Genomic DNA, 14693 nt, shown 5'->3' with positions numbered 1-14693 from the left:
CATACCTTTGGCAGAGCTCTGGGACAACATTCTGTACGTTTCTATATTCAACGGTTGACTCGACAGTGAGAACAATGTTTCTAAACGGACCGTTGAGTTCTCTGTTGAGACTAGTGACATCAGCGCTGTTTCACCGTTGAGCTCAACAGTCTCAATGACCTGAAAGACTGATGAGTATTCAACAAACTAACATGGTGGCTTCCATGAAAAAATAAATTTTGCTTATAGAAACTATCCATTTGCTGCTGTGAATGCTAAAATAGCGGACAGATTAATTAATGAACGATCTGTATATGATAAAACATGTGATTGTATGATTATGTTGGATATTTGGTCAATATTGAAATATTAAGATTTTTTTCATTTGTTCGAAATTGATTATGACCAATATTTGGCCCTCTAAGTCTTCCGAATGATATAAATATTCAAGAAATTAATTAAAATTATTAAGGAGAGACCCAGTATACAAGAAAATGATACAGATATGGGTTAATTTGAATAAAAGGATTTATTCAAATAATGGTTAAATGAGTTACTTTAATTATTTAGCAAAACAATCACAATCACCATCTTCTCGTTACTTAATTCAGTCAGTCATCTTGAAAAGTGACCTCTCAACGAAAGTGTTTCTTTTTCCTGCAAAACATGACGTTGATCGTTCAACAGATGGACTCAACTGTTGAATATAGAAACGTATGGATTATCACTGCAATTATGACCATCCAAGAACACACTAAAATGTGCATGGCAAATTGGACTACCACTTGGACATGTGTCACATTACTAAAGGAACACATGAAAAAACATCTATGTCCTATAGCACAAACATTGAGTTTCTCATTCTTTTAATATATCACTTATTGTTAAATCTGAATGAAAATTGATGAAAATACAGTTGCTTTAAATCCAAACAAACTTTTAATAATCTTTATATCTAAAAAAATGCCTAATTGTATATAACAAATAATCACATTTCATAAATTGATATCAATTATCATGGTCCAGTTTTTTTTTGTAATTAAGAAATGCTGTTGTGTTTATTAACAAACATAAAATTTCATAAATATCAACTTCCCAAAACCCAATGTATTGATTCTAAGCCAAATGATTGCTGAAATGAATTGGGCTATTAGTATGCTATAATTAATAAATTAGAAAGTATGTATTAAATTTTGTGTCTTATTTTTTAAAAACAAAAATCAAACGCACTATATTGGCTAATAATTAGTGTTGCAACAAATAGTATATTTGGTCTCAGGCCGAATACTCGGCCAGGAGCGTGGCCAAATACCCGAATATTCGGCTAAGCTATTCGCCTTGATTAATGCACGTACAAAAATTGGCACGCAAATTGCATTATGGCAAGGACCCTGCTATCTATTGGCCCACTGTCACTACGTTTCGCCAATCGTGTTAATTCTTGACAGTTGTTGTGGACAGACAAGAGTGTTATGGCAGTATATGATAAATGATGATATCAAATGTGGATAATAATAAGCTGCCTCGACTTGTTCAATTATGTTACCAACTGAATTTCATATTTATTTTCACATTTTTACGGTCCTTCACGTGTAAATAACAGAAAAAGGAACAGAGAAGGACCGTGAAAATGTGAAAATAAATATGAAATTGAGTAGATAACATAATCGAACAAGTCGAGGCAGCTTATTGGCGTGAAATTCGCAGCTGTCAATGCCAAACAATTGTTGTCATAGAAATTCAGAAAGCTAAATGCTTGTAATGAAAGTCACTTAGCATGCATCAGCGAAAGCCTGGGACCGTTCGGGCTACCAAGCTGTCTCTAATCTGTGAAATCATAACTGTGACTTAATTTGACGTTCTGTCTCTTTTCTCCTTTATCACCAGGCTATGAGTCACGTAATTGTAAAATGGGAAATTTACGACGGAAAAGTGACAAATCGAAAGTATGGTGAGCACGTATAATGATGTATGCATAGGCATACGTGGACTACAGTGATAGAGGAAAGATAAAGGGAAGAGCAAAGACAAGCGCTTAAAAAGAAGGATAGGTAGGGTCAGACCCTCAGATGTGTGACGATTCTCAAACTAATAGGTGTGTACATGTGCTGATCCTTGTAATTATAAATTGTGAATACATGTGATTAATATTATTTTCTTTTTTATTTTGTACATGTTATAACTTATAAACAAATATAAACAAACAACACTAACCCGATAACATTAAATCTAAATACCAAAATGATTAATTTACTGTGGTTTTGTCATTTCTTACTCATGTTTTTAGGTATTCAGCCGAATAGTGATTAAATATTCAATATTCGGTCGAATACTGAATAGTAACAGAATATTCGTTACATCACTACTAATAATGCATAATTTTATATTATGCCTACTATAACTGTTTATATCTGGGGGGTATATTTTTTAGCCTGAAGAGGGATGTGTAGCATCCAAAATGCATAGCATTGAAAGTTCATTAAAAAAAAAAGTTGATTTTATGATCTTGTCTTTGATAAAAAATGATTATAGTAGGCATAATATAAAATTACATGTTATCAGCCAATATAGTGTTTTTGATTTTTGTTTTTAAAAAATAAAAGAGACAAAGTTTAATATAGAAAGAAACTGTTCTATAAGTACAATAATTTTAAAAATAGAAACGAAGTAATTTGGCACTATAGGTAGACATGAAACACCATCTCTTATGTAAATTAAGAAGCTTGCTCAGGGTTCAGACGGCCTAACTGGCAAGTGCACTGCACGGTAAGCAAAGGTTGCAGGTTCAGGTTAGTTCCTTTCTTCTAAGATGTTCTAAATTATTTATGAAATCATTATAATTATTAATTTAGATAAAAGATGGCACCTAACATCTACCTCTAGTACCAAATTACTTAGTTTCTGATTTATTATTTATAGCATATTAATAGCCTGATTAATTATGGTGATTGTTTGGCTTAGTATAAAACTTCATTCTAAAACAAAAATTATAAATTTCTACAGGCTATTTAAATTATTTTATATTTATTTTATTAACTACTATCAATAAAAAAACTGACTAAAATTTTTAAACATTTTGTTCATATAATTTTTCTAACTTAATAAAAAAAAATTTACATATATTTAAAGGAGCTAATGAAAAAATAAATACTCTAACTATTAAGGAATAAGCATAAAGTTTTAACTATTTTTCACTTGAAATCCTATTGAATATTACTGAAGATAAAAGTAATTGGTTGTTTTAATAATTAAATTCTTACAGTTTTCTATAAGTGGTCCTCTAACGTTTCATTTTAATAAATATATATTTTCAAGTAAACATAATTTTAAAAAAAAATTAAACTATATACAAATTTTTAAAAGAAGCACTTTTTCAATTTGATTATTGACTTTTCTATTTTTACATTCAACCCAAAATAGTAAGACTTAAAAAGATAATAGTTTATGTTTACATTTTAAATTAATCATTTTCACTAACCTCCATTGCAGTTGGACCAATGACAGAAGAGCTGGGCAAAGTAGTTTCCTCTGTATTATTCTCTCTTGTCTCTTGATTGTCTGCATTACTAGGAGCAATGTTTTCTTGAATTTGTGAAAATTCTGTTTTCTCTTTCTCTTCTTTTTGTTGATTTTTTATTTCCTCCTCCTCTTGTAACTTTTTGCGTTTTTCCAGACGTTCTTCCAATTCTTCATCTCTATATTTCTCAAGGACACTTATAATTGATGGCTTCAAACCTAAAATTTTAAATAATAAAATTTTTCACTATACAAAAAAATAATGAATTTGTGAGTAATAACACACAGTCAACCCCCTATAACACTGTTGATAATTCTGTTTTATATGAATTCCATGTTGTACGAGTCACTTAGATTTTACAAATATGTGAGCCGTTCACAGCCCAGCACACGTATTTGTAAAATCTAAGTGACTCGTACAACATGGAATTCATATAAAACAGAATTATCAACAGTGTTATAGGGGGTTGACTGTGTGTTATTACTCACAAATTCATTATTTTTTTGTATAGTGAAAAATTTTATTATTTAAAATTTTAGGTTTGAAGCCATCAATTATAAGTGTCCTTGAGAAATATAGAGATGAAGAATTGGAAGAACGTCTGGAAAAACGCAAAAAGTTACAAGAGGAGGAGGAAATAAAAAATCAACAAAAAGAAGAGAAAGAGAAAACAGAATTTTCACAAATTCAAGAAAACATTGCTCCTAGTAATGCAGACAATCAAGAGACAAGAGAGAATAATACAGAGGAAACTACTTTGCCCAGCTCTTCTGTCATTGGTCCAACTGCAATGGAGGTTAGTGAAAATGATTAATTTAAAATGTAAACATAAACTATTATCTTTTTAAGTCTTACTATTTTGGGTTGAATGTAAAAATAGAAAAGTCAATAATCAAATTGAAAAAGTGCTTCTTTTAAAAATTTGTATATAGTTTAATTTTTTTTTTAAATTATGTTTACTTGAAAATATATATTTATTAAAATGAAACGTTAGAGGACCACTTATAGAAAACTGTAAGAATTTAATTATTAAAACAACCAATTACTTTTATCTTCAGTAATATTCAATAGGATTTCAAGTGAAAAATAGTTAAAACTTTATGCTTATTCCTTAATAGTTAGAGTATTTATTTTTTCATTAGCTCCTTTAAATATATGTAAATTTTTTTTTATTAAGTTAGAAAAATTATATGAACAAAATGTTTAAAAATTTTAGTCAGTTTTTTTATTGATAGTAGTTAATAAAATAAATATAAAATAATTTAAATAGCCTGTAGAAATTTATAATTTTTGTTTTAGAATGAAGTTTTATACTAAGCCAAACAATCACCATAATTAATCAGGCTATTAATATGCTATAAATAATAAATCAGAAACTAAGTAATTTGGTACTAGAGGTAGATGTTAGGTGCCATCTTTTATCTAAATTAATAATTATAATGATTTCATAAATAATTTAGAACATCTTAGAAGAAAGGAACTAACCTGAACCTGCAACCTTTGCTTACCGTGCAGTGCACTTGCCAGTTAGGCCGTCTGAACCCTGAGCAAGCTTCTTAATTTACATAAGAGATGGTGTTTCATGTCTACCTATAGTGCCAAATTACTTCGTTTCTATTTTTAAAATTATTGTACTTATAGAACAGTTTCTTTCTATATTAAACTTTGTCTCTTTTATTTTTTAAAAACAAAAATCAAAAACACTATATTGGCTGATAACATGTAATTTTATATTATGCCTACTATAATCATTTTTTATCAAAGACAAGATCATAAAATCAACTTTTTTTTTTAATGAACTTTCAATGCTATGCATTTTGGATGCTACACATCCCTCTTCAGGCTAAAAAATATACCCCCCAGATATAAACAGTTATAGTAGGCATAATATAAAATTATGCATTATTAGTAGTGATGTAACGAATATTCTGTTACTATTCAGTATTCGACCGAATATTGAATATTTAATCACTATTCGGCTGAATACCTAAAAACATGAGTAAGAAATGACAAAACCACAGTAAATTAATCATTTTGGTATTTAGATTTAATGTTATCGGGTTAGTGTTGTTTGTTTATATTTATTTATAAGTTATAACATGTACAAAATAAAAAAGAAAATAATATTAATCACATGTATTCACAATTTATAATTACAAGGATCAGCACATGTACACACCTATTAGTTTGAGAATCGTCACACATCTGAGGGTCTGACCCTACCTATCCTTCTTTTTAAGCGCTTGTCTTTGCTCTTCCCTTTATCTTTCCTCTATCACTGTAGTCCACGTATGCCTATGCATACATCATTATACGTGCTCACCATACTTTCGATTTGTCACTTTTCCGTCGTAAATTTCCCATTTTACAATTACGTGACTCATAGCCTGGTGATAAAGGAGAAAAGAGACAGAACGTCAAATTAAGTCACAGTTATGATTTCACAGATTAGAGACAGCTTGGTAGCCCGAACGGTCCCAGGCTTTCGCCGATGCATGCTAAGTGACTTTCATTACAAGCATTTAGCTTTCTGAATTTCTATGACAACAATTGTTTGGCATTGACAGCTGCGAATTTCACGCCAATAAGCTGCCTCGACTTGTTCGATTATGTTATCTACTCAATTTCATATTTATTTTCACATTTTCACGGTCCTTCTCTGTTCCTTTTTCTGTTATTTACACGTGAAGGACCGTAAAAATGTGAAAATAAATATGAAATTCAGTTGGTAACATAATTGAACAAGTCGAGGCAGCTTATTATTATCCACATTTGATATCATCATTTATCATATACTGCCATAACACTCTTGTCTGTCCACAACAACTGTCAAGAATTAACACGATTGGCGAAACGTAGTGACAGTGGGCCAATAGATAGCAGGGTCCTTGCCATAATGCAATTTGCGTGCCAATTTTTGTACGTGCATTAATCAAGGCGAATAGCTTAGCCGAATATTCGGGTATTTGGCCACGCTCCTGGCCGAGTATTCGGCCTGAGACCAAATATACTATTTGTTGCAACACTAATTATTAGCCAATATAGTGCGTTTGATTTTTGTTTTTAAAAAATAAGACACAAAATTTAATACATACTTTCTAATTTATTAATTATAGCATACTAATAGCCCAATTCATTTCAGCAATCATTTGGCTTAGAATCAATACATTGGGTTTTGGGAAGTTGATATTTATGAAATTTTATGTTTGTTAATAAACACAACAGCATTTCTTAATTACAAAAAAAAACTGGACCATGATAATTGATATCAATTTATGAAATGTGATTATTTGTTATATACAATTAGGCATTTTTTTAGATATAAAGATTATTAAAAGTTTGTTTGGATTTAAAGCAACTGTATTTTCATCAATNCTCGGCTTCAACTCGTACGGCACCCAATGTCCTTGCTTTTGAATCATTCCTAATCCTTTTAAACGTTTCAAAACTGTTGTGTGATCAACTCCTAATGATTCTGCAAGTTCAGCTAGCGTCTCACATGAGTCTTCATGAAGTAATGCCTCTAATTCCTCGTCTTCAAACTTTTTTGTTGCACCAGATCGTTCTTTATCTTCAACATCAAAATCATTATTTTTGAAGCGTCTAAACCAATCTCTGCATGTTGTTTCTGACAGAGCATGGTCGCTGTAAGTCTCAACAAGAATTGTGTGCGCTTCAGCTGCAATTTTTTTGAATAAAATAGTGCAATAAAATTCCCCGCAAATACTCTTTTTTTGGCACGAAACTAGACATGTTTAACACAATAAAAAAATAAGTTGTTTACACTTCGATGAAATGACATATACTGAATTTCAAGGTCGCTTATTGTACTTCCTAACAGCTGCGTCACCATCTAAAAATAAACACACGTGGTTCTGGTAACGCCATCTGTTAAAGAACAGCAAGAACTTATTCAAGGTCCTTATATTAAAAAAGGAGCAATTATTTATTCCGACATCACAATGCCAGACTGCAATTTTTCATCACACCATTCTTAATTTTTTAGTAGTGTCTTGCCCCTATACATCATATTTTTCCTGCAAACAGTAGAGTTGTGTTAGTGATCTATCTAACTTCATTGTAGAGAAAATTTTTTAATTGAAATAACGTGTCTTTCTATATAGACTGTTAAGTTCGTATATAGTTAATTGAGGCCTCCATTCCCTAAGTTTTCCATATCTGGTTTCGACTTTCATCTATCTAACTGTCATAGAGATTAGAGGAGGACAGACAGCAGATGAATGACTAAAGTTTGTCTACAATTTTTTCAAATTGCAGCTTAATAATAATGCAAATTTGAACATACAACCATTTAAGCGTAAGTTATTTCATCCAATTTAATAAACTTAAAATTCAGTTGTTGGTTGCTATGAATTAATTCAGTGTACAAACACAACAAACTTTGTTCCATTGAAAAAGATTACATACATGAGAAAATAACCAGGAAAATATTAACAAGCAGCATATATTATAAATTAATATTATAAAATAAAAGATTTTCTCAAAATTCTAAAAACTTAATCACTTAACTTTATTTTTTCATCTAAAGAAATAATGATAATGGTATCATACAATGAACTAAAAAATGAATGAATATACTGTACATTATGCATTCATTCTTCTTTCAGAAATACTTGCAAAAAAGCATGTAATTAATATTTAAATTTGGTTAAAAGAATATTTGAAAAAGAATGAAGTCAAAGTCAAATTATTAAAGAATTTTGAAAGAATATTGAAGTCAAAGTATTAATTAATGAAGACAGTTATACAATTATGGGTACGTTCGTAAAGTCGAACGAGTTAAACGAGAATGACGTCATCGTTATTCTTATTTAGTTAGACTTTTCGAACGATTCGTTTATAACTAAATGGCTGTTTCTAAAATCGAAGATATGAATGTTGTTAGTGCAGCCTTATCCGAAATATTTTTCTTAAATTTCTTCGGGTGGACAGTTATTTCAATCATTTCATCTTTTAATTCACAATTTAAACACTCGAGTAGATTTAGAAACATCGATTTCGTCGGCCGCCATTTTCTTAACAAAGTGAACTAACTCTTTCCTTCGTGAACTTCGTTAGAGTTTCGTTCGAAACGTCATCACCGCAGAGCATGTGCACTGAGCGAGACTACTACTTTTCGAACGATTCGTTACTAACGCGTTTAACTCGTTCGACTTAACGAACGTACCCTATATTTAAAATATGCAAAATATTGCAAAGTCCTATGACAGGTGAAGTATGATGTTTATTTTCATTTTCAATATCTAAAAATAATGAATACTTTAAAAAATTCATGTGTGATGTCATAAAAACAATCAGAAAGGATCACCATTTTCAAATTTCATTACATTTTATATGCATATTGTGAAATTTTGCTTACCTGTTACACATTCATGTACACTATCACCATCAAGAACTCTAGATTCCTCTGTCCATCTGGCTAATGCAGATGGAATACTAGCAAGAGTATTTGAAGGCCCTCCAGAAACAGGTGTATTTTGATCCTATAATTAAAAATATGAATAATTATTGATACTACTATTAATGTAAATAATACCAATTTAATATCAATAAATTTTACACACATTTGATTATGACTATGTAATAACCTATATTTCTTAACTAAACAAACCTATATTTATCAACAGAAATAAAAATAAATAGAGACAAATATCAACATTTATCAATAAATCTGTTTTAAAAATGCACACTCTAATAACCAAAATATAAGTAAAAAAATTGTTTAATTAAAAACAATATGAACAACATTTATCTCTCATACTATTAAATAATTCATATGACTGTTTTTATAGTATTACTAAACAGGTGTAATTTTGTGCACAAAAGTATTCAACTTCTTTACATATAAGTAATGAATCACTAAATAAAAGTAAGAATTTATAGTTATGCAACATGTAGTACAAGAAATATTAACTTTTTATAAATTCTTTTAAAAAATGTGGGAAAAACAAGATTTAATAAGATCAAGCAATTTGAAATACAATTGAATTAAAAAAAAAAGNCTCCTTTGAAGAAAATCTCTATTTTTTGGGTTGTCCTTTGAAGAAAATCTCTATTTTTTGGGTTTTCCTTTGAAGAAAATTATTATTTTTTTGGGTTTTCCTTTGAAGAAAATCTCTATTTTTTGGGTTGTCCTTTGAAGAAAATCTCTATTTTTTGGGTTCTCCTTTGAAGAAAATCTCTATTTTTTGGGTTCTCCTTTGAAGAAAATCTTTGTTTTTTGGGTACTCCTTTGAAGAAAATGTCTATTTTTTGGGTTCTCCTTTGAAGAAAATCTCTATTTTTTGAGTTCTCCTTTGAAGAAGATCTTTAAATTCTTTTAAAAAATGTGGGAAAAACAAGATTTAATAAGATCAAGCAATTTGAAATACAATTGAATTAAAAAAAAAAGCTAGAGAACAAAAATGATCTAATTTGAAAAATTTCCTACCATAACCTAAAACTGCTAAATGAAGTTTTTCACAAAAACTTAATTTTGAAATATTTCATTAGTTCAAAATCAGAACAGTTGGAAAAGCTAATAAAATGTATTTGTTAATATTTAAATAACTTTATGCACCTCAATATCATTATTAGTTTATATGTTTGCTTCACAACATGTTATAAAATGTCTTTAGCTCATTTTCAAAAAATAATTTAACTTTTAGCATTTTTTTAATTTACACATTTTATAAAATAGAAAAATGAAAAATGTACTAAATATAATAACAGAAAATCATGACTAGATAATAAAATTAATAATAAAAGAAAACAACAAAAATCTTTACTTGAATTTCAAATACATCTTCATCAGTTGCTAATATACGAAGGTCACTATTGGCAAAAAATACACGTGCTTGGCCTGAGGTTGGATGAGAACTAAAAGTTGAAGTCAATTGTAATATATCTTGAGCAGTATTTGGACCAAGTAATCTGAATGGGAATAAATATCAAGATGTAAATATCATTGTAATATTAATAATTTTGATAAGCAATTCTTAAATTATACCTCTGTAAAATTGCTGGAGGATTAGGATGACGTCCACTACTTGTATACATATGCCAAGTTTGATTTCCAAGAGCAGGTCTATAACCTCTTTGTCTATTAGATCTGTGTAATCTTGAAGCAACAGCACCTTGTGGATCTCCATGTCTTACTAAGAGTGGATGCGTTGGGGTAACATTACCTGGAGCTGGTGGAATGGATGGGGCTAAAAAAAGTACCAAATCATTAATAAAATTCATTTTATTAATTTAAATACTAATGTTAAACATATGCAATTTTTTACTCTTTTTTTGGCACGAAACTAGACATGTTTAACACAATAAAAAATAAGTTGTTTACACTTCGATGANATTAAATTCTTACAGTTTTCTATAAGTGGTCCTCTAACGTTTCATTTTAATAAATATATATTTTCAAGTAAACATAATTTAAAAAAAAAATTAAACTATATACAAATTTTTAAAAGAAGCACTTTTTCAATTTGATTATTGACTTTTCTATTTTTACATTCAACCCAAAATAGTAAGACTTAAAAAGATAATAGTTTATGTTTACATTTTAAATTAATCATTTTCACTAACCTCCATTGCAGTTGGACCAATGACAGAAGAGCTGGGCAAAGTAGTTTCCTCTGTATTATTCTCTCTTGTCTCTTGATTGTCTGCATTACTAGGAGCAATGTTTTCTTGAATTTGTGAAAATTCTGTTTTCTCTTTCTCTTCTTTTTGTTGATTTTTTATTTCCTCCTCCTCTTGTAACTTTTTGCGTTTTTCCAGACGTTCTTCCAATTCTTCATCTCTATATTTCTCAAGGACACTTATAATTGATGGCTTCAAACCTAAAATTTTAAATAATAAAATTTTTCACTATACAAAAAAATAATGAATTTGTGAGTAATAACATACAGTCAACCCCCTATAACACTGTTGATAATTCTGTTTTATATGAATTCCATGTTGTACGAGTCACTTAGATTTTACAAATATGTGAGCCGTTCACAGCCCAGCACACGTATTTGTAAAATCTAAGTGACTCGTACAACATGGAATTCATATAAAATGGAATTATCAACAGTGTTATAGGGGGTCGACTGTAATAAGAATATCATACAAATTAAATGTATCAATATAAAAGTGAATAAATAGGATAAAGATAACAAATCAAATATTTATTCTGCAAATACCATTTCACAGTAGATAGCAAATAAATTATATTAAAAATTAGATGTTTATAGCTAAATGGATGTAAATCAAAAATATACAACCAGTAATACCGTGTTTCCCCGAAAATAAGACATCCTCAGAAAGTAAGACCTAGCACAGGTTTTGCTGAATTGCAAAATATAAGACCTCCCCCTGAAAGTAAGACCTAGCGAAGTTTTATTTTTAGTCGTAACAGTCATCGATAGATGGTTGAAAGTGGCTGTTGGCTTTTTGAAAGTACAGCCACTGATTGGTCAGCAGAATCACGCCACACGGCATGATTTGCATAAGACTATGGCTTGGGAATCACAGATTTGCATAACGTTATGGCTGGTGATCGCTAATTGGTAGGCCAGGAATCACGCCCCATCACATTTGCATAGTGCTACGGTTCAGTAAGCACTAATTGGTCGTCGAGCCTGATGTCAACGCTTTGAAAAGGTTAAGTTGAAGTGAGAGTGGGAAGTCCACTCCAGCACGAGAACTTCGTACGTTCAGTTCGACACGACCGGATATATGTCACTCTCGTTTAAGTTAGACTTGGGAATTTTTTTGTTCAACAATAAATGTGAATTCTTCTTCATGGAAAAATAAGACATCCCCTGAAAATAAGACCTAGCGCATCTTTGAGAGCAAAAATTAATATAAGACACTGTCTTATTTTCGGGGAAACACGGTAAATATTTGCAAATAAATGATTAACTATTCTTGTTTTAAAATGAAAAAATTTAATATGAAGAGACAGGTGTTTACATCATTACACCATTAACAAAAATGTTGTTTCTGAGCAAATAAGAAAAATGAATTATACTATACTTCAGGAATATCATCATTAATTACAAAAATATTAGTAAACCCTGAAGTGTTCAAAATTTAATTACTGTTCATTGATTTAATGGGGGGAAAAATATGTTTTTAAAAATATTTTTAATGCAACAACTACTACTTTTTTATAAAATATATAAATTATGGTGTTTTTTTATTTACAACAATTTTTCAGGACCAGGACAGCTTATAATGCTATAGTATATGATATGATATAACTTGCATCTCAATGCACTTCACTAAAATGCAAATTTGTAGCACATTATTGACACATACCACATAAATCAAAGCAACATAGTCTCCTTTCAAATATTTCAGATGATTTATTCCACAAAAAATAAAAATGGGTGAATCAACTTTACTTCTCATAGTAATGACTACAAATTGATAGGTCTCTATAACTAGCTATCTATCTTGACAAAAATAAAATCATTTCATAATTTTATAATAATGCATCATCTCTAATCATACATTATTACTTATTTCAAATTCTAGTATTTTCATTTTCTGGACTAAGACATTGTAACATATAATTCATACTTTCAATAGTTTCCACTTAAAAACTACAGTAGCTTCCCATTATGTCATATACATAAGGAAACAAACCAAACTACAGTGGTGCCTTGACTTATGATTTAAATTCATTCCATGATAGAACTTGCGACTGAAATTATTCTTACGTGAAATCAATTTTTCCCATTAAAATGAATTGCCATTAATCCATTCCAGACCCCACAAACATCAATTTTTTTGTTACATGCTTTTAAATAAGAAAAATGTACTGATAAATAACAAATATCACAATAGAATGTACTGCAATAAACTGGTTTTGCAGATGTTGCAGCATTTGCTGCATAGATAAAGGAAAGAAATAATGGAAAATTCAAGAAATGAAAGATGATCATGCTGCATACATGGAAGTGAACTAATGCCTATGTCACTTGATCACGTGTTTTTCTATAAGCTAGCCTGTCAGATATTGGAAGAGTAACAAAAAGATAAAATTATGGCAGTTTTCCATGTTCTTTCTATTAATTTATGGTTTGCTGTGCCTACCAGCAGTGGGGTATCTGAAGCTAGCTCATAACCCATATTTCAGCTCTCAACTGAAAGCAAAAAAAATCAACCAGGAGACAACTTGTATCTTGAAAAACTCTTAAGTTGGGACACTCACATTAGTACAGTGGTACCTTGACTTAGATCATGCAATGTAACTGATTTACCTCTCTATTATTGGCTGAAGAACTGGAACAAGGAAAAAAGTGCAATATATCCAAGGAACTACTGTAGTAAAAAGCTTATTTCTTCCAATTTCTTAACAATAAACAAATTAAATGCAGTAGAAGAATGAAAGATATTTTGAAGTATTATCATCATAAATAAAAATGATATATAAGGACCTTGAATAAGGTCTCTCTGTTTTTTTTTGTGAAAATTAACACTATTTTAAAAAAGTTGTAATAAACACGTCACTGAAAGTATTGTCCATCGCTAGCCACTACTTTCTCCCATCATTCTGGCAGCATTTGAATTCCACGTCGGAAAAACGACACGTCTTTTGAGGCTATCCAAGAATCAACCCATTTTTTGGCATCTTCATAAGAATGGAAGTGCTGCTCAGCCAGGCCATGTGCCATCGATTGGAACAAGTAATAATCCAAAGGGGCAATGTCTGGTGAATACAGCAGGTGGGATAGGACTTCCCATTTAAGCGTTTCCAAGTATGTTTTCACATGTGGTCAAGCATTGTCACGTTTCAAAATCACTTTGTCGTGTCTCTGCTCATATAGCGGCCATTTTTCCTTCAATGCTTGGCTCAAACGCATCAATTGTAGTCAATAGCGATCTCCCGTGATGGTTTCGTTTGATTTGAGCAGCTCGTAATAAACTACACCTAGCTGATCCCACCAAATGCAGAGCATAAGCTTTGAACCATGGATATTCGGCCTTGCTGACAATGTTGGTGCATGGCCGGGATTACCCCACAATTTTCTACGCTTAGGGTTATCGTAGTGTATCCATTTTTCGTTGCCTGTCACGATACGATGCAGAAAACCTTTCCTTTTCTGCCGTTGAAGCAGCTGTTCACATGTGAAAAGACGCCGTTCGACGTCTCTTGGCTTCAACTTGTACGGCACCCAATGTCCTTGCTTTTGAATCATTC

General features: G+C 30.5%; 1 protein-coding gene across 1 annotated transcript in view; it reads right to left on the bottom strand.

Moving 5' to 3' along the window:
- Positions 1-14693, bottom strand: part of LOC111629756 (E3 ubiquitin-protein ligase HUWE1-like) — a 111868-nt gene that overhangs the window by 52580 nt on the left and 44595 nt on the right. Inside the window, exons 18-22 of the mRNA XM_023373665.1 lie at positions 11069-11340; positions 10506-10750; positions 10285-10429; positions 8877-9000; positions 3458-3714 (exon numbers count right to left, since the gene is read on the bottom strand). Coding sequence (XP_023229433.1) covers positions 3458-3714; positions 8877-9000; positions 10285-10429; positions 10506-10750; positions 11069-11340 — 1043 coding nt within the window. The remainder of the gene's footprint in view (positions 1-3457; positions 3715-8876; positions 9001-10284; positions 10430-10505; positions 10751-11068; positions 11341-14693) is intronic.

Source organism: Centruroides sculpturatus, unplaced genomic scaffold (genome assembly GCF_000671375.1).
Source record: "Centruroides sculpturatus isolate CEXI.00-Female unplaced genomic scaffold, Cexi_2.0 scaffold541, whole genome shotgun sequence".
NCBI classification, from domain to species: Eukaryota; Metazoa; Arthropoda; class Arachnida; order Scorpiones; family Buthidae; genus Centruroides; species Centruroides sculpturatus.
The sequence above is the reverse complement of the archived record's forward strand: the minus strand, read 5'-3'. Positions and strand labels throughout refer to the sequence as shown.